The 22,459-nt window shown below is 47.9% G+C and overlaps 1 protein-coding gene and 1 long non-coding RNA gene across 5 annotated transcripts in view; one reads left to right on the forward strand and one right to left on the reverse strand.

The window, feature by feature from the left end:
- The window catches only part of LOC129049126 (uncharacterized), a 27,517-nt gene extending 10,120 nt beyond the window's left edge, over positions 1-17,397 (forward strand). The window contains exons 3-7 of one of the 4 annotated variants that reach the window (XR_008511945.2): positions 303-439; positions 1,012-1,189; positions 4,141-4,297; positions 11,444-11,646; positions 16,803-17,397. This is a non-coding gene — a long non-coding RNA (uncharacterized LOC129049126). Of the gene's footprint in view, positions 1-302; positions 440-1,011; positions 1,190-4,140; positions 5,247-11,443; positions 11,647-16,802 lie in introns of all 4 variants that reach the window. The other 3 variants (XR_008511944.2, XR_008511943.2, XR_008511946.2) reach the window with 3 other exon arrangements.
- Positions 1,114-22,131, reverse strand: ARF3 (ADP ribosylation factor 3; the record flags this gene model as incomplete). Its single annotated transcript, NM_001133245.1, is given in 5 exon segments — positions 1,114-4,026; positions 4,575-4,699; positions 4,929-5,039; positions 5,875-6,115; positions 21,954-22,131. Coding segments are annotated over 4 exon segments (546 nt in total). The 3' UTR covers positions 1,114-3,864.
- Positions 22,132-22,459: the final 328 nt, after the last annotated feature.

Below are 22,459 nucleotides of genomic sequence, written 5' to 3' on the forward strand. Positions count from 1 at the left end.
CAAGCAGAACTTTGGAGAAGCCTGGAAGGAGGAAAGTGTCATCTGATCTTGAGGAGTAGGTGGGTAATGTTCAAAGTCACTAGGATTGATAAGACATGTCTGGTTGGAGTGTTTGAGAGTTATATATGGGTGGAAGCACTGGTCCTTGAGGGTGATGGCCTATTAATAACAGAAGTGCTGAAAAGGAAAATTGGCAGGGGAGGCAGCAGGGAAGTAACTGAATACAAATTATATGCTTCACACTGGTACTTGGGGCTCTCAAACTTATTATATGCCTAAATCCTATCCCTTTCCCACAACAGCAGGCTGGGAAGACCTCTGTCCTCAAAGCTTAAGAAAATATTAAGATTGGGGAAGGCTTGCCTGGCTCACCCAGACCTCACCCACCCTAAAGGTAGCACCATCCCTTTCTTTGCCTGGAGCCAGACACTGGTAGCAGGTGAGGAACAGAATAGTGATGGGAGTGCGATGGGAGGATGGAGGCTTTATGGAAAAGGTCTATTCCTCAAGACATTTGTAGGATCTCTGGATGAGGCTTGGCATCCTGACAATGAAAAACCACATGCCTGAAGTAGAGCTGATGCAGGGCCATCAGTTGTAAGAAGGATTAAGGTCATTACACTGCCCAGACGTTTATCCTTCATGTTTATTCACTGCCAAAGTCCAGAACTAGATTAGTGAGGGGGTCTCTGTTCAAACTAGAAGCACCTCATGTGCAAGGCTGAGGAGATCTGAGAGTAGAGGCACATGAGGCCCTCCAAGTTCAGGGCCCTTCAGCCAGTGAAGTCCATACAGTCTACCAACAGGTGAGAAATACGGCTGATTTCAGGTTTAAACCCTTTAGAACTACAGGAGGAAAGTCACAAAGCCCTCACACTCTGGTGCCCAATTCATTTGGGCTCCCCCCTGCAGGGTATGATGGGAAGAAATAACCAGTGTGGAGTGGGACTAAGTTCCTCCATAACCTTACTCTCTATCAATCAAGTGTGCCTTTTACCCCTTTGCTGAAAGAAGGAGCACTATGGAGAGAGGGACCAGAAACAGGACTGCCCTCACCATGAAACTACTGTCCCACGGCTGCTGCACAGCAAAGATGAAGGTCTGCTCCAAAGCTGCATAAAACAAGTTTAATTTCCAACCAGGGTCACAGTCATCGCGTTATCCCACATTTTGAGCAAGGATAGAGAAGGTGAGTTATTAAACATATACAGTCTACATTCCAGAGGAGGAACTGCAGTTACCACTATAACACCACAGACAAACTTTGGGGTGGTGGGAGCGGGGAGTCCTCAGGAAGCAGAAAGCTGGAATCAGGGAAAGCATAAAATTAAACCTACCAGAGGAGAGGAGAGGGAGTGGGCAAAAATGGAATGAAACACCCAATCCCAAAAGAGCTGTTAAGTGAATGGGAATGTAGAAAGGACCACCCCTGCCAAGGGCTTAGCAGCCAGGGATACTACCAAGATCACTTACTGCCCCCTGCTGGACAGATCTGGGGCAGCACCAAGGCAACCTCCTAACATTTTCAGCCCCAGATTGGTCCCTGGAACCCCCAAAAAAACAGGGTGAGGGGTGAGGCCTGAAGTGAGGAAAACCTATTTAGGACTGGCATCTAACTACAGAAAGTCAGGGAATGAGGCAGGAGAAGAGGCAAAGTCCTCATGAACCACAAAGACAGAGTGGAAAATCCTAAGTAGGAAAAAATACATGGAAAAGGGCAAATGAGCAACAGCAGTGAATGAGTTGAGATTGAAAACAAGAGTTCAAGGAAGGAGAGGCAATGGGGCAGGACAAAATAAATCTGAGGAAACAGAACAAATAAAAAGTATGGAGGGAAGCATCTGTGGGGCCAGGGAAATGAATACATTTTTAAATGAAATAGAACCTCCAACAACCCCCCCCACAACCACCACACACAAACACACCCACACCCACACCCACACACATACACACACACACACACACACACACAGGCCTAGAGAGCAAGATACCTGTACACACCTGCTGCATCCCGGGTAACACATCACTAAGTAACTGGCACTGAGGGAGATACCCCTGGAACCTCTCTTTCACAGTTCAATCTTGGATGGGGTTACTAATATTGATCCACCTGCTATCAACAAAAGTGGCCAGGAAACCTGGCCCCATGGAGTGGGGCTGGGGACAGCCCTACTGGGAAGGGGTCCCTCAGCCATGCTGTGGGGGGCCCTGGCCCTGACCTTAGCAGGTTATGGGCAGCTGTCTCGGAGCTCAGGGCGCAGCCAGCACACACAGGAGCCCACAGGACAGCCACGTCTTCACAGAAACTACAGAAGTCAGGACCCAGGCCAGGACCTCAGGGACAAGTGCCCCCTGCAGACAGAGAGACGCAGTAGCAACAGCTTCTGAACAACTACATAATAATGTGGGGAGAACCCTGAAGACCACTGCATCCCACAAGCACTGACAACCACTTCAGGATTTTATTTCCTCCACTCTAACCCCCAGATCCATTTATGAGAAGTGGGTGAGGAGGACAGGGGCATGGAGGGTGAAGGGACAGCAAGGATGGTCTGAGGACCTGGAAACAATAGAAAATCTTCGTCCTTTAGCATATCCTGGACTAGAAAACAAGAGTTGGAGAAGAGGGGGGTTGATACTAAGGTCAGCTATGTCACCCCACTTCCAAGCTCCTCATTAGAACACCCAGTCAGCCCTGGTCAGGCCAGTAGGAGTACTAGGGTGAGAAAATTCTGACCAAGGACAGATGAAACATCCAACCCCCAAGATCAGAAGAGTGGTGGGGCACTGGAAGGCAGGAATGGGATTGGTCCATGCCTCACCTTTTCCTAATAACAAAAGAGAATGAAGATGGAAAACCTGAGGCCTTCGCCTCCCTTCCCCCAATGCCCTGGGTCCCTAACACACACCACGGACTTGCCATCCCCACCCCCCAGTCAAGCTCCAGAGGAACAGATCTGAAGATGGTGGGGGGAGGATCAGTTGAACACTCTAAGCTGATAAGAGTGAGTGGGTTCCTCTCTCCTTCCCAACAGTAAGGCAGAGCAGAGTGGCATCTCCTTGGGAACAGTCATCTAGAGATAAATGCCACCCTCCAGCCCTAAGAAGGGTGGAGAGAAGAGTACAAGGAAAATGGTGGTGGAGAATCCATCATCTGTCCTATCATCCAGAAAAACCTACCTGCAGAGAGGAGGGTAACCAGTCAAAGACTGGGGCAGTCCGGCTTGACTAATGCCCTCCTACCTTCTTCCCTTAATCTCACCAACACGGAATGGGCAGATGACAGGCTCCAGTGGGCAGTGTCCTGGCTGCAAGCCCTGAGCTTCACTCCACCCCCTCCCCGCTCCCCCCGGCCCCCACAAATATATCTCTCTATACATGTATATACAGGCGCACACATGCACGCAAACACAGAGAGGCCCGTGCAATTTCCATGTAGAACAGGGAGAGGGTGGCGAAGGAAAGGCAAACAGGGAGTAGAAGGGCTTGTGGGGACAGAGAAAGGACTCAGATGCCAAGAGGACAGCAACCACTGCCAAACAAAGAGAATACCCCACTCGACCTCCCGAAACCCAGAGGGTGAGAAAGAGAGGGGCCACCCCATGAAACCGTAACAACTTTGTTTTTGTTTTAAATCCAGTAAATTGGAATGACTCATCATCAGGACAGCAATTAGGGATTGGTCATATAGGTGGACAGGAAAAAGGAGGGGAGGCAGGGGAGGCAAGGCTCTTGCTGGGCATGCGGACATGATACCCAGGGCCCTGGCCACACTTGCAATGGAGAGGAAGGGGTAGGACTGGGGCAGGGTGACAGTAGGTATGTCAGGGGTGGGTGGGGCGCTTGGTTAGGGCTGTCTGGCTCTCACTTCTTGTTTTTGAGCTGATTGGCCAGCCAGTCCAGGCCTTCGTACAGCCCGTCCCCGCTGGTGGCACAGGTGGCCTGAATGTACCAGTTACGGTGACGAAGGGAATGCAGGCCCAGCTTGTCTGTGATCTCAGCAGCGTTCATAGCATTAGGCAGATCCTGGAGCACGTGGGAGACACATAAAAAGAAGCCTCAGGATTTTTTAAAGGCTTCTAGAACACCCATCTACCAAAGAAATGTGTACCAGCACCTTCCCCTCCTCCTTTATTTTAGGAAACCCAGAACAAGATCCTAAGGAGCTACTTTGGATTTAGTCACCTAGAACTCAAGATCCAAAGCACTAGAGGTCACTGTACTGAAGAATTGGAAACCAAATACGAGGCTGGTGGGGAAGCAAGAGACGTGATTCCCAGACTGACCAAAGAATCAGGTCTGTCTGACAGCAGGAGTGAGGCCAATTCTCCTAAAGTAGATAACAGGCAAGATGAAAGAAAGATTTGAGACAATTCCTGAGGACTGAAATGTTGCTAAATAAAGCTTGGGGTGGGGCACAAGAAGAGGGACATAAAGAAGCCAAGTGCTCAGTTTCCCACACTTCTAACATTGAGAGCATACTAAAAGGGTTCACCATATAACAGGCCCAAGAGCCAACAATTTCCACAGCCAGTTTGCTGTCTCCCAAATTCAGGGGTGAGAAGAAGTCTCACCTGTTTGTTTGCAAAGACAAGGAGTACAGCATCCCGGAGCTCGTCCTCCGCCAGCATTCTCATCAGCTCTTCCCGGGCCTCATTTACTCGCTCCCGATCATTGCTGTCGACCACAAATATCAATCCTAGGAAGGCAGAGCATGGGCTGCACTAAGATGACAGGTAACCCCCGCCCCCCAACCAAAAGACCACACCTGCCTGACACCCTCCAAATATTTGCTCCCTTTCCTCCCTTTCTTCTGCCCCCAGGAGCTGCAGCAGGGTAACAGCCTGCTGTTATGGCCACCCATAAACAAGAAAGACAGCCACACTCTCTGCTCATACCCAACCAACCCATGCTAGGCCTGGACATACCTTGGGTGTTCTGGAAGTAGTGTCTCCAGAGGGGTCGAATCTTGTCCTGGCCACCCACATCCCACACTGTGAAGCTGATGTTCTTATATTCCACTGTCTCCACATTGAACCCTTTGGAAAAAAAACAGGCAATGGCCACTTGGCCTCAAACACTAGCCCCGCAAACACCACCACAATGAGTTTGGTTCTGCTTTCCCCCAGTGGTGGCCATGACACCAACAATGGAACAAAAGCTAAGGCTTCCTCAGTCCTGATAATCGTTAACCTAGCAGCCTGAAGGCCAAAATGAAAACCTAAGAGAAGTCATCATCGAAGAGGGTGAGTAAGGTTGGTTGAGAGGTTCACAGTTGCCTGGGCCAACTTTCCTGACTTTTACACTCAGTCTTTGGTGCTCCCTCCTACAAAATGACTCAGCCTTACTCTGGTACTTTGGCCACCAGAGTCGGCCTCAACTAAGATGTGGGGCCTGAGAGGCAGAGTGAAGAAAGGGAAGTAAGCTGGCATCCTGGAGCCCCAAAGGCAGAGCCAGCTGACAATGCTGACTGGAGACCCCATCTACATGGCGAATGTTCTCCCTCCCTTCAGCAAACTGTAACCAAGATTGGCCACCAAAGATCTAAACCCAAGTAATTCCAAGCCTTTGGCAGGAACATCAAAGCCTTTTACCTGCTTTCCAAACAACACAGAGAACAAACCAACTCCGTGCCTGAGGGCAACTGTTGAGTGCCAGGCCATGGAAGTTCCCGCATCAGGGAGAGCCAGGTTAGGTGGGCAAACAGCAGCCTCAGCACCTGGTAGTAAGCTAAACAACACCGCCCTCTTTTCTGAACCCCACAAATTGTATGGACTTGCCTGGGAAGAAGAGGCCAGGTTGGGGAACCACGAATAGGTCCCTGCCCTGCCTCAGGTGCCGGCATGAAAGCCCACATCCAAGCTGTGCTCTTACCAATGGTAGGGATGGTCGTGACGATCTCCCCCAGTTTCAGCTTGTATAGGATGGTGGTCTTCCCTGCAGCATCCAGGCCCACCATCAGGATGCGCATCTCCTTCTTCCCAATCAGGCTCTTGAGAAGGTTTCCAAAGATATTGCCCATGATCACAGCAGCTGCTTTCTGGGGACAGTGGGGCCCAAGTAGGGGCAGTGGCAGTCTGGTTTTGGCCTGGTCCCTGGTATGGAAGACTTGATCCTAGACAAAGGAAATGTAAAATCGTACCATCATTTGCTTGTCAGGACTTCCAAGTAAATAGAATTTCCCAAGGTCATGGCTAGAGTTCATTCATGACAAACCGAGAGCCTGAAGGGACTATAAATACCAAGGCCCACTGAGATACATACTGAGTCTTTGGGAACAGAGACAAAGCAGTAAACACTAAGGATCCCTGCTCTACCAGTAATCTAACCATGTGACTCTGGGCAAGTTACTTCACTTTTCCATATCTGCACCTGTAAATGGAAGGGGGATTGAACTAGATGATTTTTGAAGTCCTTTCAGTTCTAACATTCTACCCTATACCCCAAGGCATTGCAAGATCATTAATGCCCCTCCCTCCCCTAACCTTACTTACCCTGAGACTTCTGGCAAGGGTGGGAGAGGAGGGAGTGGAATGAGGAGTGGCTCTCTGTGACTCCTGACAAGGTTCAGGCTTGCCAGTTTCCCAAGGTTTATGCTCTCTCCTCTAATCAAGAGACTCTGCCTCTTCCCTTCCTATATTTTTGCAAGTCCATCTTTCTTCCACCCCAAAATAAATGAGGAATAACAAAGCTGCACTCTTAAAAGAGGCTGATCCTTTACACTCTGTGGAATGCCAGCTGCTAATGTTGTGCCCTGTTCAAACAACAGTGCACTGGGAGTAGAGAGGTGGGGTATGGCGGGGCTACCCCTTTACTCCTCAGCTAGGTGCATCCTTAGCTTACTGTGGCCCATCCAAGGAGGGAGCTGTCCCACATGGTCGCTGCAATGGGGCAGTCATCTCATTGGTTCTCTGCTTCTTCCCTAAGCCTTTCGGCCTATTCTCCATATAGCATCTAGGGTGGTTTTAAAACCAAACTCAGGTCATATGAGTCCTCTGTTCAAAACCCTCTCGTGGCTTCATAGCTCCTTTTCAGTAAAACCCAAGGCCCAAACCATGGCTTACAAGGTCCTACATGACCTACACTCCCCTACTTCTCTCATGAGATCTACTACTCTCTCTTTGCTTACTCCACTCCAATTCCCCAACACTTTCCTTTCCTGCCTCAAAGCTTTTTTTTTTTTTTTTTTTTAAAGAGGCGGGGTCTTACCATGTTGCCCAGGCTGGTCTCAAACTCCTGGGTTCAAGCAATCCTCCTGCCTTAGCCTCCCAGGGCACTGGGATTACAAGCATGAGCCACCATGCCTGGCCCAAAGCTTTCATATTTGCTATCACTTCTGCCTGGAATGCTTCTCTCCCAGATAACCATCATAGATTACTCCTTCACCCCCTTCAGTTAGTTGTCTGTTTCAATGTCACCTACCAAAGAGGCCTCCCACAACCACATGTATAACACACACACACAGACACACACCACTCCCTACCCCATTTATCCCACTTTACTTTTCTTCGTAACATTTATCACCATCTGATACATTATATATTTATTTCTTGCTGATTGTTTTATTCTGCCTAAGATATCAGCTCCTTATGTGTTTTGTTCACTGCTCTGTCTCCAGTATCAAGAATAGTGCCTAGCACACAGTACTTGAAAAACTGAACTAATCCCCAGGGTCTCTACTGACTTTACTGAAAGCTCACTCAGACTGGATGCTATGCCTGGTATATGGTAGGCACGTAACAAATACCTGCTGAGGCCGAGCGCAGTGGCTCACGCCTGTAATCCCAGCACTCTGGGAGGCCCAGGCGGGTGGATCACCTGAGGTCAGGAGTTTGAGAACAGCCTGGCCAACATGGTAAAACCCCATCTCTACTAAAAATACAAAAACTACCCGGGCATGGTGGCACACTCCTGTAGTCCCAGCTACTCGAACGTTGAGGCAGGAGAATCGCTTGAACCTGGGAGGTGGAGGTTGCAGTGAGCCGAGATCACGCCACTGCACTCCAGCCTGGGTGACAGGGCGAGAATCCATCTCAAAATAATAATAATAATAATAACAACAACAACAACAAATACCTGCTGAAAGGATGAACAGGACCAAAAGAATCATTATGAAGGTATAAAATGTCTATCTGCTCACCCCAGCCATTGCCCCAACAGACAGAATCAGATTCATTCATTCATTCCCTTTCTTCTTCCCTCTCTTCTCTATGGCACAGGATAGCCACAGAAATGCATCTTTGAAACAATAATAAAATGAGGATTCAGAATCATCCATACAAGCCAGTTCTCTGTGCCTGCAGGAGGCATGTGTCAGCCGGCAGCTTATTCAGCAATCACCATAGGCCAGCTGCTGGCATTCTCTAGAGTCTGGGAACCAGAGACATACACACACCCCAAACTCAGCAGCCAAAGGGACAGGTCAAGACAAAGTGCACCCAAACCCAAGAATGTGAGAGGTGGACGGGGAGGAATCCTATTTACAAGCTAAAGCATGGGGGTTTGGTGGGAGTTTGGTTGTTTTTACAAAAACTTCTGACATTTCCCCCACCAGCCTTCTCAGTTTGCAGCAAATTCCAGTCTAGTGCAACTGAGCCAGATCAACAGTCCCTGAAGACCAAAGTACTAGTTTGTCCGAAAAAACAGAAACAATGAGTGCTTATGAAGTGTTTCATCTTCAAAAGGCCTCCCCAGACAGCCACTAATGAGCCAGGCGTGGCACTCTCAGTAGGTTCCCCAGATGAGCCCTACCCCTGACCTAGAGGGTTCACACACCAGGAAGAAGGGCTAGCTCAACCTTAGGGTTCAACTTCAGCCAAGCCACCCGCTAGACTTCCTCCCTACTCTTCCTGCCTCAACCCACCCAGGTGGACAGACTCCTGAGGACCCCTAACCGACCTACCCAGCTAAGAACAGCTCTCACCAACCTTGGCAATTTGTAGTAGTGATTTTTGGTCATACTACTAACACCTCATGAAATTTAAACCTTTCCCAAGTCTTCCTAGTCTTCTAGCCTTTATTCTGCCTCTTGCTCAGGCAGCCTTTTCCTTCAGCTCCAGATGACACTTTGCTTTAAAGGTTTGGTATCAGGCTTTGGCCCAGATTCTGAATTAAATTTATGCCACACATTTATCTTGCTGTCCTTTATGACTGAAACTATTGCTGATTAAATGCTTACCAACTGTGAGTATAGTGGTGGCTGAAAAACATATAAGTAGCCAATATGCCTTGCCCCAGAACACAGGTACACTGTCCTTTGATTTGCTTCTTTGCTCGGCTGTCATGCTGAAGTCCTGGTTCAAAAGCTGATCCCAGTGTTACACCTATTATTTCCTGGCATGCCACATCAAGGCCTTACTTTGAATGACCTTAACCACTCAATGTGGCACTTACTACCTTGTGGAGCTTTTCTTCTTTTATAAGTCTGTGTATTTACTGTCTCCCCCGTTAAACTGTGTATTCCCTATGTGCAAAGACTATGTCTACTTATTTTGAATCTGTCCTCCCTCTAGTGCCAAGTCGACTGTGGGAGTTCAATTAAGCACACTGGCTGATTTAAGCCTCATCTGAGGATGTCCTTATATTATTTCTTCTGTCCAGTAGGATTTGGTATCTCTATGTAATGCACAGAAAGTTGCTTAGCTATCCTGTTCATTCTCAGCCATTTTCCACACATATTTGACCCAGGACTGGTTTGGGAACAACATAAAAGGACTAGAAGACTAGAATTGGTGGGATTCTCTCTTGCCATTTAATATACAGTGGGACTGATGAATAACTGATAAAATATCTAAATAGCTGGCCGGGCATGGTGGCTCATGCCTGTAATCCCAGCACTTTGGGAGGCTGAGGTGGGCGTATCACCTGAGGTTGGGAGTTTGACAACAGCCTGGCCAACATGGTGAAGCCCCATCTCTATTAAAAATATAAAAATTAGCTGGGCATGGTAGTGCGCGCCTGTACTCAGGAAGCCGAGGCAGGAGAACCGCTTGAATCCAGGAGGCAGAGGTTACAGTGAGCTGAGATCACGCCGTTGGCACTCCAGCCGAGGCCGAGGCGGGCGGATCACGAGGTCAGGAGATCGAGAGCATCCTGGCTAATACAGTGAAATCCTGTCTCTGCTAAAAACACAAAAAAATTAGCCAGGTGTGGTGGCGGGCGCCATCACACTCCAGCCCGGACAGACAACAGCAAGACTCTGTCTCAAAAAAAAAAAATTAGCTGGGCGTGGTGGTACATGCTTGTAGTCCCAGCTACTCCAGAGGCTCAGGCAGGAGAATCGCTTGAACCCAGGAAGCAGAGGTTGCAGTGAGCCAAGATCACGCCACTGCACTCCAGCCTGTGCAACAGTGAGACTCCGTCTCAAAAAATAAATATCCAGTAGCTATCATGTGTCTCCTTGGCACAGCCTAGGGCCTTGAAACTAATGGATGTTATGACTCCTCCTCTTTTTTTTTTTTTTTTTTTTTGAGACAGAGTCTCACTCTGTCACCCAGGCTGAAGTGCAGAGGCAGAGGTTGCTCACTGCAACTTCTGCCTCCCAAGTTCAAGCGATTCTTGTGTCTCAGCCTCCCGAGTAGCTGGGATTACAGGCATGTGCCACCACGCCTTGCTAATTTTTATATTTTTAGTAGAGACGGGGTTTTGCCATGTTGGCCAGGCTGGTCTCAAACTCCTGGCCTCAAGCAATCCACCTGCCTCGGCCTCCTAAAGTGCTGGGATTACAGGCATGACCCACCACGTCTGGCCATGACTTTTCTTTAAGTATAATCTGGAGCTTAACTTAAATGAGCATTTCAAAGGGGATGCTGGCTTTCTTGTCTTGGTTTTCCCTGTCCCTTGCTAATACCAGAGAGCATGCTGCCCTACCACCAAGATGGGAGCAGCTTTCAGCTTTGTGCCATGAATACAAATCTTTGGCTATACAGCCCATTCTCTCTCACTTTCACAATACGTTCCTAGAAAAGCACTAGGAAGCAGAATGGCAAAGCAAACAAACCGTGAATTGTTTCTCCACGTATTATATAGCCTATAGTTACTCTCTTTCACCACAGATGGTACTCTTGTGTTGACAGGGCAAAATGCCAGGGTTCCATTGGCTGCTGGATACCAAGACTCAGCAGTTAAGACTGAAAGTGAGTGGCTCAAGATGAAAAATGGAATATACTAACATCTCTGTTAAAAAGAAGATATCTCCAGGTTCTGTTTTACAGTCAGAAACTTTATTATCACTGGTAAAAATAACAATAGGAACCCAAATATGTGCTCTAGTACAATCTGTGTGGGACACTGTAGGAATTCAGTTAAGCACATCAGTTGATTTAAGCCTCATCTAACGATATCCTCACTTGAGGACAACTCACTGCTCCCACCTCATCCCCCAGGAGAAGCAGGCTGTTGCTGTAACTGGCTACTCAGCCATCTTTCCTTACATATGTTGCAGGAATGTGCCTGCCTCAATCTCCAGGTGCTTTTGAGAGTCACACATCCCAGTCGGCCACACATACTCCCTCTACCTGATTCCAGTGAATGATCCAAGAACGTGCTATGAGACACCTCTGAGGGGACTCCTGATCTGGCACTACCTCCTCCTCTTCAGCGTCCAGGGGAAGGAAGACCAGGGTCTCCCAAACCCTCTGCTGCCAGGTAGAGTGCAGTAAAAACAGCTTTGTTCTTAGATAATTTTCAAGTTGAAATATCACGAAGAGATGCTATTTTTAGCACAGCTAACCAAATAGACCAATACAATTTAAGAAAACAAAAGCAGAGTATGCCTGTACTGAGTTTTCTTGGTGCAGCTGGCTTGTGACCTGTGTAAACTCCAAGTTTTTGTCTCAAGAGCACTGAAATCAGAACACAAGAACTCCTAGTTATATCTTAACTATTTCTACTAGACTTAAAGATTTCCCAAAGTTAAGAAATAGCTTCTGATACCAGTTTTCATCCATTCATCAAACTTTTTTTTTTTTTTTTTTGAGACAGTCTCGCTCTGTCGTCCGGGCTGGGGTGCAGTGGCGCAATCTCGGCTCACTGCAACCTCTGCCTCCCAGGTTCAAGCCATTCTCCTGCCTCAGCCTCCCGAGTAGCTGGGAATACAGGCGCATGCTACCATACCTGCCTAATTTTTTGCATTTTTAGTAGAGACAGGATTTCACCGTGTTAGCCAGGATGGTCTTGATCTCCTGACCTTGTGATCTGCCCGCCTCTGCCTCCCAAAGTGCTGGGATTACAGGCGTGGGCCACCGTGCCCGGCCTCATTCATCAAACATTTATTGGGCATACTGAACTAGGGATACAGAGAGGGAGACAGTTTCTGCCTTCATGAAACTCAGTCTTTAATGGAAAAGACTAGTAAAGACAGGACTACAAAACAGTGTGAGAGTAAGAGTAAAGCACATAGTATTATGTGCTCCAGAAAGCTGGAGCAGTAAATCAACACTGAAGGGTAAAGGGTGATTCCGAAACATAATTCTCAGGTCATACCTGAGCTGGCTCCTAAAGGAAGAAGAGGAAGTAATCAGACAATAAAGAGGGAGTTGGGCAGGGGAAGTGTGTGCAAAGGCATAAAGACTGAGCCAGGCACAGCAGGACACACCTGTAATCCCAGCACTTTGGGAGGCTGATGCAAGAAGATTGCCTGAGCCCAGGAGTTCAAGGCCAGCCTGGGCAACATGGCAAAAGCCCATCGCTACCAAAAAAAAAAAAAAGCTGGGTGTGGTGGTGTGCGCCTGTAGTCCCAACTACTCAGGAGGCTGAGACAAGAGAATCACAGTGAGCCATGATCACGCCACTGCACTCCAGCCCAGGTGACAGAGTGAGAGAATATGTCTCAAAAAAAGAAAAAGAAAAAAAGACCTAAGTTTCAGATAGCACTTTAAAAAAATTTATATAATCTTTTTTTTTTTTTTTTAAAGAGATGAGGTCTCACTCTGTCACCCAGGCTCACTGCAGCATCCAAATCCTGGGCTCAAGCAATCCTACTGCCTCAGCTTCCCCAGTAGCTAAGATCTACGGGCCCAAATCATCGTGACGCAGCTAACTTTTTTTTTATTTTTATTTTTATTTTTGGTAGAGATAGAGTCTCACTTTGTTGACCAGGCTGGTCTCGAACTTCTGACTTCAAACGATCCTCCAGTCTCAGCCTCCTAAAGTGAAGATTACGGGCAAGGTGTGGTGGCTCACGCCTGTAATCCCAGCACTTTGGGAGGCCGAGGTGGGCGGATCATGAGGTCAGAAGATCAAGATCAGCCTGGCCAACATGGTAAAACCCCGTCTCTACTAAAAATAGAAAAATTAGCCAGGTATGATGGTGTGGGCCTGTAATCCCAGCTACTCAGGGTGCTGAGGCAGGAGAATTGCTTGAACCCAGGAAGCAGGGGTTGCAGTGAGCCAAGATCACATCACTGCACTCTAGCTTACGTGACAGAGTGAGACTCGGTCTCAAAAAAAAAAGAAAGAAAATGATGAGGGATGGTGCTGGAGAGATAAGCAGGGACTGGATCATGAAGGGCTTTAAAGGCCATGCTGAGTAACGTGATCAGGTATGTGCTTTAGAAAGACCATTCTGGCAGAAGTTTCAGGAGTAAATTAGAAAGGGGAAAGACTGGAGGCACAGAGACTGCTTAGGAGGTATAGTAATACAGGTGAGAAATCACAAGTTCTCAACTAGAGGTGGAGCTAGAGAGGAGAGGACAGATTTGAAACATCAAAATGGTAGAATCCACAGGATTTAATGAGTGCTTAAATGTAGGCAGAAGAGTAGAATAATCAAAGATGATTCCCAGGTTTCTGGCCTAGGGACTGGGTGGCATTTCTTCAGAAAGAAAATACAAGAGGAACAGATCTGAGGGTGAACATGTATGGTTGTTTGTTTGTTTGTTGTTGTTGTTTGAGACGGAGTCTCCCTCTGTCGCCCGGGCTGGAGTGCAGTGGCGCCATCTCGGCTCACTGTAAGCTCTGCCTCCCGGGTTCACGCCATTCTCCTGCCTCAGCCTCCTGAGTAGCTGGGACTACAGGCACCCGTCACTACGCCCAGCTAATTTTTTGTATTTTTAGTAGAGATGGGGTTTCACCATGTCGGCCAGGATGGTCTCGATCTCTTGACCTCGTGATCCACCCGCCTCGGCCTCCCAAAGTGCTGGGATTACAGTCATGAGCCACCGCACCTGGCCCGAACATGTTTGTTTTTATTATGACTGTTGTTTTTAGAAACAAGAGTCTCACTCTACCACTCAGACTAGAGTATAGTGGCATGATCGTGGCTCACTGCAGCCTCCATCTCCTGGGCTCAAGAGATCCTCCCACCTCAACCTCCCAAGTAGCTAGAACTACAGGTGTGTATCACCATGCCTGGCTAATTTTTAAAGTTTTTCTGTAGAGACAAGATCTCGCTATGTTACCCAGGCTGGTCTCGAACTCCTGACCTCAAGCAATCCTCCCACCTCAGCCTCCCAAAGTACTGAGATTACAGGCATGAGCCACTGTGCCTGGCCCCTCAATCTTAGAAAAGGACCTATGGCAATGTTCTCTTGTCCAGCCTTTGGATGTTGATGATGTAGAAGGATGAGAAGCTAGAATAATCTGGAGACCATAAAGAGAGGGAGACAGACATTAAAAACTCCAGGATGTCAGAGCAGAAAAATGGGAAAAATTCAGTTGGGTCCTTAATTACAGTATGAAGCTGGTAAATTAAACTTTTTCTTTTTTAGAGATGGGGTCCCACTATGTTGCCCAGGATGAAGTACAATGGCTATTCACAGGTGCCCTCATGGTGCGCTACAGCCTCAAATTCTTGGGCTCACGCAATCCTGAGTAACTGGGACTATAGTCATGCACCACCATGCCTGGCTTCTTTCGTTTTCTGAGATGGGTCTTGCTCTGTCACCCAAGCTGGAGTGCAGTGGCGTGATCGTGGCTCACTGCAGCCTCCACCTCCCAGGCTCGAGCAATCCTCCCACTTCAGCCTCTGGAGTAGCTAGGACTACAGGCGTGCACCACCACACCTGGCTAATTTTTGTTTAACTGAAGTTTCGTCACGTTGCCCAGGCTAGTCTCGAACTCCTGGGCTCAAGTGATCCACCCACCTCGGCCTCCCAAAGTTCTGGAATTACAGGCATGAGCCACTGTACCTGACTGGCTTCTTTTTTTTCAAATCATAGTAAAATATACACAAAACTTACCATTCTAACCATTTTTTTAAGTATACAATTCAGTAGCATTAAGTACATTCACACTGTAGTGTAACTATCACAACTATTCATCACCTGAACTTTTTAATCTTCCCAAACTGAAACTGTACCTGTTAAACAGAGGATCCCCAATCCCCCTGTCCCTCCAGCCCCTGGCAACCACCATTCTCCTGTCTCTATGAATTTGTTACTCTAGGTACTTCATAGAAGTAGAATTGTACAATATGTGTTCTTCTGTGTCTGCCTTTTTTTTTTTTTTTGAGACAGAGTTTTTGCTCTTGTTGCCCAGGCAAGAGTGCAATGGCGCAATCTCAGCTCACTGCAACCTCCACCTCCTGGGTTCAAGCGATTCTCCTGCCTCAGCCTCCCAAGTAGCTGGGGGATTACAGGCGCCTGCCACCACGCCCGGCTAATTTTTTGTATTTAGTAGAGACAGGGTCTCACCATGTTGGTCAGGCTGGTCTCGAACTCCTAACCTCAAGTGATCCACCTGCCTCAGCCTCTCAAAGTGCTGGGATTACAGGCGTGAGCCACTACACCCAGCCTATGTCTGCCTTTCTACTAGATGTCTTGCTATATGATTTAATAAATCCTCTCAGCCTTTTAGACACGTGTGTTTTCTATTTTTGCAACTAATACATCCTAACTGATATATCTAGGGATAGTATACACAGTGGGATAGAAGAAAAGGGCAAAGGCAGAAACCTGCCTGACATATCAATATTTAAAGTAGTGGGAGCCAGGCGCAGTGGCTCACAGCTATAATCCCAGCACTTAGGGAGGCCAAGGTGGGTGGGTCACCTGAGGTCAGGAGTTCAAGACCAGCCTGGCCAACATGGTGAGACCCCCCCCCCCCATCTCTACTAAAAATACAAAATTAGCTGGGCATGGTGGGGCATTCCTGTAATCCTGGCTACTCAGGAGGCAAGACTGGAGGATTGCTTGAAGCCAGGTGGTGGACAAAGGTTGCAGCGAGCTGAGACTGCACCATTGCACTCCAGCCTGGGTGACAAGAACGCAACTCCATCTCAAAAAAAAAAAAAACACAAATAAATAAAAAATAAATAGGCCTGGCGCGGTGACTCATGCCTGTAATCCCAGCACTTTGGAAGGCCAAGGTGGGCGGGTCACCTGAGGTCGGGAGTTCGAGACCAGCCTAACCAACACGGAGAAACCCTGTCTCTACTAAAAGCACTAAATTAGCCAGGCGTGGTCACGCATGCCTGTAATCCCAGCTACTCCATAAGCTGAGGCAGGAGAATGATTTGAACCTGCAAGGTGGAGGTTGCTGTGAGCCAAGATCACGCCATTGCACTCCAGCCTGGGCAACAAGAGCGAAACTCCGTCTCAAAAAAAAATAATTTAAATAAATAAATAAATAAATAAAATAGTGGGCAGAAAAGCAAGCCAGGAAAGAATAAGAAGCAACCAGAGGGGCAGAAGGGAAATCAAGAGAGCAAGACATCACAGACACCAATGGGGATAGAATATACAAAAGAAAAGAGGGAGGATCCAAAGCTAGAGTTTTGGTATAAACTAAAACATATCTAACTAAATAAGTTCCTATTAGCTCAATTAGTGGTGTTTAGGCTCAGGCCAGAACTGTTATGCCAGCTTCCCATCTAGGCAAAGAACAATCCTGGAAAAGACTCCAGAACACACAAACCTGAAGGACGCCACAGCTGTGAAGTGAAGAAGGATCCCGAACCACCCTGTCTGATGGAGACCCAAAACGCCTGGGAAGGGTCTGGCTTTTACCATGGACAACCCTCAGCAAGTGAGTCAGAACAGATGACAAGGTCTGTTTTAGAATCCTAGCCAGATAAAACAGTGACAAGATAAAAACTAGACTCATTTGTTTCTTTGGAACATTCTGTGGTACTGCCCTCTGCCCAAAAATTTCAGCTTGCCTTGTTCTTAGAATCTGACCAGCTTACAACCACTAACTACAGCTCCTGATATTCTATGGCTGTACCAATCCAATGCCCACCTCTACAGTCTTGGATATCCAGAACACTATAAATTCCTAATTACAAAATCACTGAAAGTCCATCAATAGCCTAGACTCCTAATAATCTTCTGCCCCTAATCTGGTCCCACTGTGCAAGTCAAGATGGAGCTGACAGTAAACTACTTAAACAGGAAGACATGATGTGGACAAGGCCAACCATTATACAGAGCAGCCTAAGGACACAGAGGAACAGAGAACTGCCTACTTGGGGAATAAGAGTTACCTGCGATCCCTCGGCATCCCAAACACACTTCTACTCTAGGACTTGCTGCAGTATTCACGTTTGCCTGTTTTGCTTTCCAGAGCTGGAACTGCCCAATGTGCCTCTAGTGCATTACAGGTCAGCTGGAGATACTGATCCTATCAGCCACTGGATGGCTGGGCAGGGCTTGGGGTGGCTACAGCCCTTTGGCCAGCCATCTCAGATTTCAAGTCTTACTATTACCATTTTTTGTGTATACCATGATGGGAAAAAGGCTGGAAAGTACCTCACTAGACTGTGAGCTCTTTGCCAGCACAGACTATGCTTTATTCATATTTCACGTCTCCAGCATCCAGCACCAATGACTGACCTATAGCTAGTGACTGACATGCGTGTTGAGAACGGTTCTACTGAGGGTGGCAAAACACTTGTGGGGTTGAGGAAGACCATATTCTACAGGTGGTCTCTGATCCTTTTCCCTGTATGTGACAAACTGAAGAAACGGTTTCCATGTCCTCAGAGCCCACGGGTTCTGCTTGAAAAGGGGAGAGATCATGCGAGGGGCTGTAATTATACCCCACCCCCATTTTCCACCACCAGTAGAGAGTAACTCCACTTTTGTCCATTTTATGTATTAGAATTCAAGTCAAGGTTTGACTGCTTTTTTTTAAAAAAAAAAAGGACATAAACCATTGCAACAAAGAGCAAATGCTCTCCTACATCTTAAGCTCATGCTGAAGTTTAAACATTCATGCTTGACACTCCTGTGCATAAGCTAATAAAGGAAGGATTATGCCAGGCTTTCAGCAGTAATGGGAGAACTAAAAGGTACTAAGAGACCTGCCACACCCAGTCATCTCAACTTTCTTCAGGAATATGGTAATAATGGTGGATCTCTAACATTCTGAGCCATTTCCTTTCTGGTCCACATGGTGTGGCAGATCCTTTGTATAAGTCCATGGTAAAGCTCTAACACATTCATGAAATCTCTACTTTAGTCAGTTCTTTACCAGACTATAGTATGAAGCCTTCAAACATCTGTGGGACTCTTTCCAAACGCTCCCCATGTCTTTTCATTATCAAATAGTTTTATTAGCACTCTATCTATATTTGCAACAGATGTTGGAGTGAAGAAGGTACGGTAGACAGATAATTATACAGATATCACAATTTCTAGGCCATGATATTCTGAAACAGATACTCAAAAGCAGATATTTTTTATTAAGATTGGACTAAATGAAAAGAGTGGACTAAATGAAGATCCCCGAATACTGACTGAGACCTAAAATAAGGGGACCTAGGAATCTAAATCCCTGACCTAGGTCATCAGGGTGCTCTTTTCTGGAAGAGTGAACCATTATCTCAGAGTCACACTGACTTTTCTAATATGAATACTATTCTTGTGCCCCCATGTCTTCACCCTACATCCAAATAGATGGTTCAGTGCCACCCACCTTGCTCCAGCTTCACCTCCCACTCAGGCAGCAGGAGCTGTCTCTGCAATGCTGATGCTGAAGCTGAAAAAAGATTTTGCTGCTCATAAGCCTACGACCAGCATAGAAACTCATGGTAACAATCATCCCTCTACACAAGCACCTCAGGCAGCAAGTTGTTCTTCTGTAAACCTCTTTTCCTCTAAGGCAGCCCTGAGTGTTCATATTATTAGTACTATGATAATGGATTATTAATAGCAGCTAACAGTTATTTGGTACTTACTATATGCTTTGTACAATACCAGGTGCTTTACATTTATCTCATTTAATTCTACTGACAACCAAAAAAATAATAATTCTCTTGAAAACCATATATCATTACCTTCTTTACAGATGAAGAAAATAGAGAGGACAAGCAATTTTACAAGAAACATGCAACTGGTAATTAGCAGGATTTGAATCTAATTTTGTCTGATTCCAAGAGCCACTCTTAATTACTATACCATTCCGCCTCTAAATTTACCTCAACAAAAATGGTGAGGAGAGTTCAGACATGGTGGTTCATGCCTGTAATCTCAGCACTTTGGGAGGCCAAGGTGGGAGGATATATTGGAGCCAGGAGTTTGAGACCAGCCCTAGCAACACAGTGAGATCTCTACAAAAAGTAAAAAAAAATTCGCTGGGCATGGTGGCACACGCATGTGGTCCCAGCTACTTAGGAAGCTGAAGTACAGGATGGCTTGAGCCCAGCTTGAGGCTGCAGTGAGTTATGATCACACCATTGCCCTCCAGCCTGGGTGGATAAAAATAAAGGTATACAGGGAAGCAGATTCTACTATTTCTTTCGGTTACATACTCAGCTTTAACCAACCTGGTTTTAAAGAAGTTCTTCCTTCTAACCAATAAATCCCACCCTCTATCCTGAGTCCACTTCCTCTTATTATGACTCTAGTGTAAAAGAGTAGGGTGGATGAACACACACTACAATATGACTCTTTGTGCACTTAGTATTTCACTCACTTCCACTCTTTCCAGTCTGCTCTCCTTTATACTTGCATTCAGTATAATAATAGCAGCTACCATTCACTGGTACCAATTCTGTGCCTGACACCACACATATACATATATTGGTCCCTCCTCCAAACTCTCCAGGATCCCAATTCATATATAACACTTTGAAAGACTTAGGTCTGATGGAGAGACCCCTTTGCCCACAATGGGGAAGCAGGAAATCTGGGACTGCAGATAATGACTCTGTGTTCTAGTAATATTTTTCTTTTTGGGTCTTAAGTTTCCATTATCTATGCCTATTCTGTGCCTCTTAGGAAGGCAGAGACACCAAAACTTCTTAATTACAAAGGCTAAGGGTCTTTGTACCCTTGCTAAGCTATCTCCAGGCACTTTTGCTGACAGCCAAGCCATCTCTTGCCCTTTCCTTAAACTACAGTTAGAAAGCTTATTGAGTTCTATCCATTTACATTCTAAATTCATCATGGGTACCTATTGTTTGCATGGGCATTGTGGAAGAGGAGATAAAATCCAGTTCCTGCAGTCAAAAAGCGTCTAGTCTCTTTGGAAAAGCAAGATAGACAACTATAAAAATTCTAACTGTGCAAGGTAATAATTCTATCCTGGGAAACAGGACGCATGTGAATATGTGATACGTGGGAGCCCTTCCTGGCTGAATCCAAGGTCAATCACTCATTCTGTGAAAAGCTGAACCTTAATGGATTAGTTTCTTTCTTAGAATGAACTTTTACAGACATGTTTTTCAAACTCAAGTCCAATGGGCTATGATAATCCACTGTCCCATAACACTGTCCCATGTCCCAAGTCATGGCAAGTGGAGACACCTACCCCAACAAGCCCAAGACAAAATGGCAGCAAAGACTGTTACTACCTACCTGATTGAGGACAGGGAAGGAGGTATGCAGCGACTAGATTCTGTCCTGTTGCACTGACCCAAGCAATCAGACTCTTGCAGCAGATCTCCTCCCAATAAAACTTTCATGCCATAGACCAGGGGTGACCCAATCCAACAACAGCAGAGACAGGTTTAGGTTACATTTCTCCCTCACCGGGATGGCCTTACTATTTCTTCTCACTCCTGACTACATACCACAATCCTCCACCTCCACCACCACATTCCTCCTGGCCTGGAAAGACCGAGACCCGCCTTAATGCAATCAAGGCGGGAATTCCCCAAAAATAACAGCTACCACTTTGCTAATCAAGTGGCCCGTTTTAACAGGGAACTCCACCTCCCCAACTCCCGCCCCTCCCCTCAAACGATTCGCGTAAGCAATGGCTCCATTTTCTGTTCCGGGAATCCTGGTACTTCCTAAAGAAAGAAAGCGGATTGGAAGACACAAACTGAGGGCCAGTGACAAGATGCTCCCTCCTCCTGTGAGACCGCCCCCGCTCCGCCTGGGGAGGAAGGCCCCACCTCTCTTCTCCCAGGAAGATCAGATCCCCCTCCCCCTTCTCCTGCCTCCTCTCCACCCTCTCCCCACCTGCTGCCCTCTTCCCAACCTGCGGTTCCCTAGACTCGAAAGCGCAACCTCTACCAGAATAGCTAGCGCCCATGTGGTGCCCCAGCAGCCTGCCCTGTTGGCTAACCCCCAACCCCCCTACGCACCCCTGCCCTATGATGGGGGAGGGGGTGTAACCACAGCAAGGCTTCTCTCCGGTCTCCTATTGCTAAGGTGGGGGAGGGAGAGGGAGTAGAAGAAAGCAGCATTCCCTAGCCCTTTAACAGAAAAGATACAAACAGCCATCACCGCCCCCGCATCGCCTCTCCTCGGACGGTTTTCCTCCCCCTCAACAGCCCACCTCCTGCAGGCGACAACCTAACTGCAGCCCAGGTCGCCCCCTTGAGCGAGGCGGAGAACAAATTCGTGTGCGCCCCCCACCCCCACCCCAGCTCTGCGTCCTTCAAATGCGGGGGCAGGCGTGAAGCTGGCCCGACGCCCCCTCTCTGAGCTCTCGGGTGGGAAGGATCCCACCGCCCCACGCCAAGCAGTGCCGGGCGGGGCCCGGGAGGCGCTCTATCTCCTCAGCCCTCACCCTGACCGAGCCTCTTCTCTACCGGGACCCGCCTTCCCTTCCCAGCCTCTCACCTGTTCCTGCTATCAGCTGCGCCGCTGCGGCCGCCGCCTCCGCCCTGCAGGTTCCGCTCCGCTCCCTCTGGCTCCCCAAGCCGACTTCAGCCCGGCTGCTGCCCTGGCCCACTCCCCTGCTCCCTCCTTCCTTCCCTCCACCTAGCACCGGAAGCCGCGACGGCGACTGGAGCTGTGCGGCGTACCCCCACCCCCAGCCCGGGATACTTCCCACCTCCCCGATCGCGCGAGAGCTGCGCGGTAGCTAGCAGCAGTTCTCGCGAGGCCCATCACCATGGCAGCGGCTGCAGCACCGGCAGCCGGGCGCTGGAGCAGGAGTCAGGGCGGGGGCAGGTGTGGGGGCTGTGGGCGGCGGAGGCGGGAGCCGGGAACGGGGATGAGACAGTGAGGACTGAGATGAGAATCCCAAGCTCCAGGGCTGTGCCTGGAATTTAAGGACTGAGGCGGCAAGTTGGCTGCGTAGGAGACGGGCTGGGCTGAGGGGCCCCGGGGCTCTTTGGGCAAAG

The sequence above is a fragment of the Pongo abelii genome, chromosome 10 (genome assembly GCF_028885655.2).
Source record: "Pongo abelii isolate AG06213 chromosome 10, NHGRI_mPonAbe1-v2.0_pri, whole genome shotgun sequence".
Classification (NCBI taxonomy): Eukaryota; Metazoa; Chordata; class Mammalia; order Primates; family Hominidae; genus Pongo; species Pongo abelii.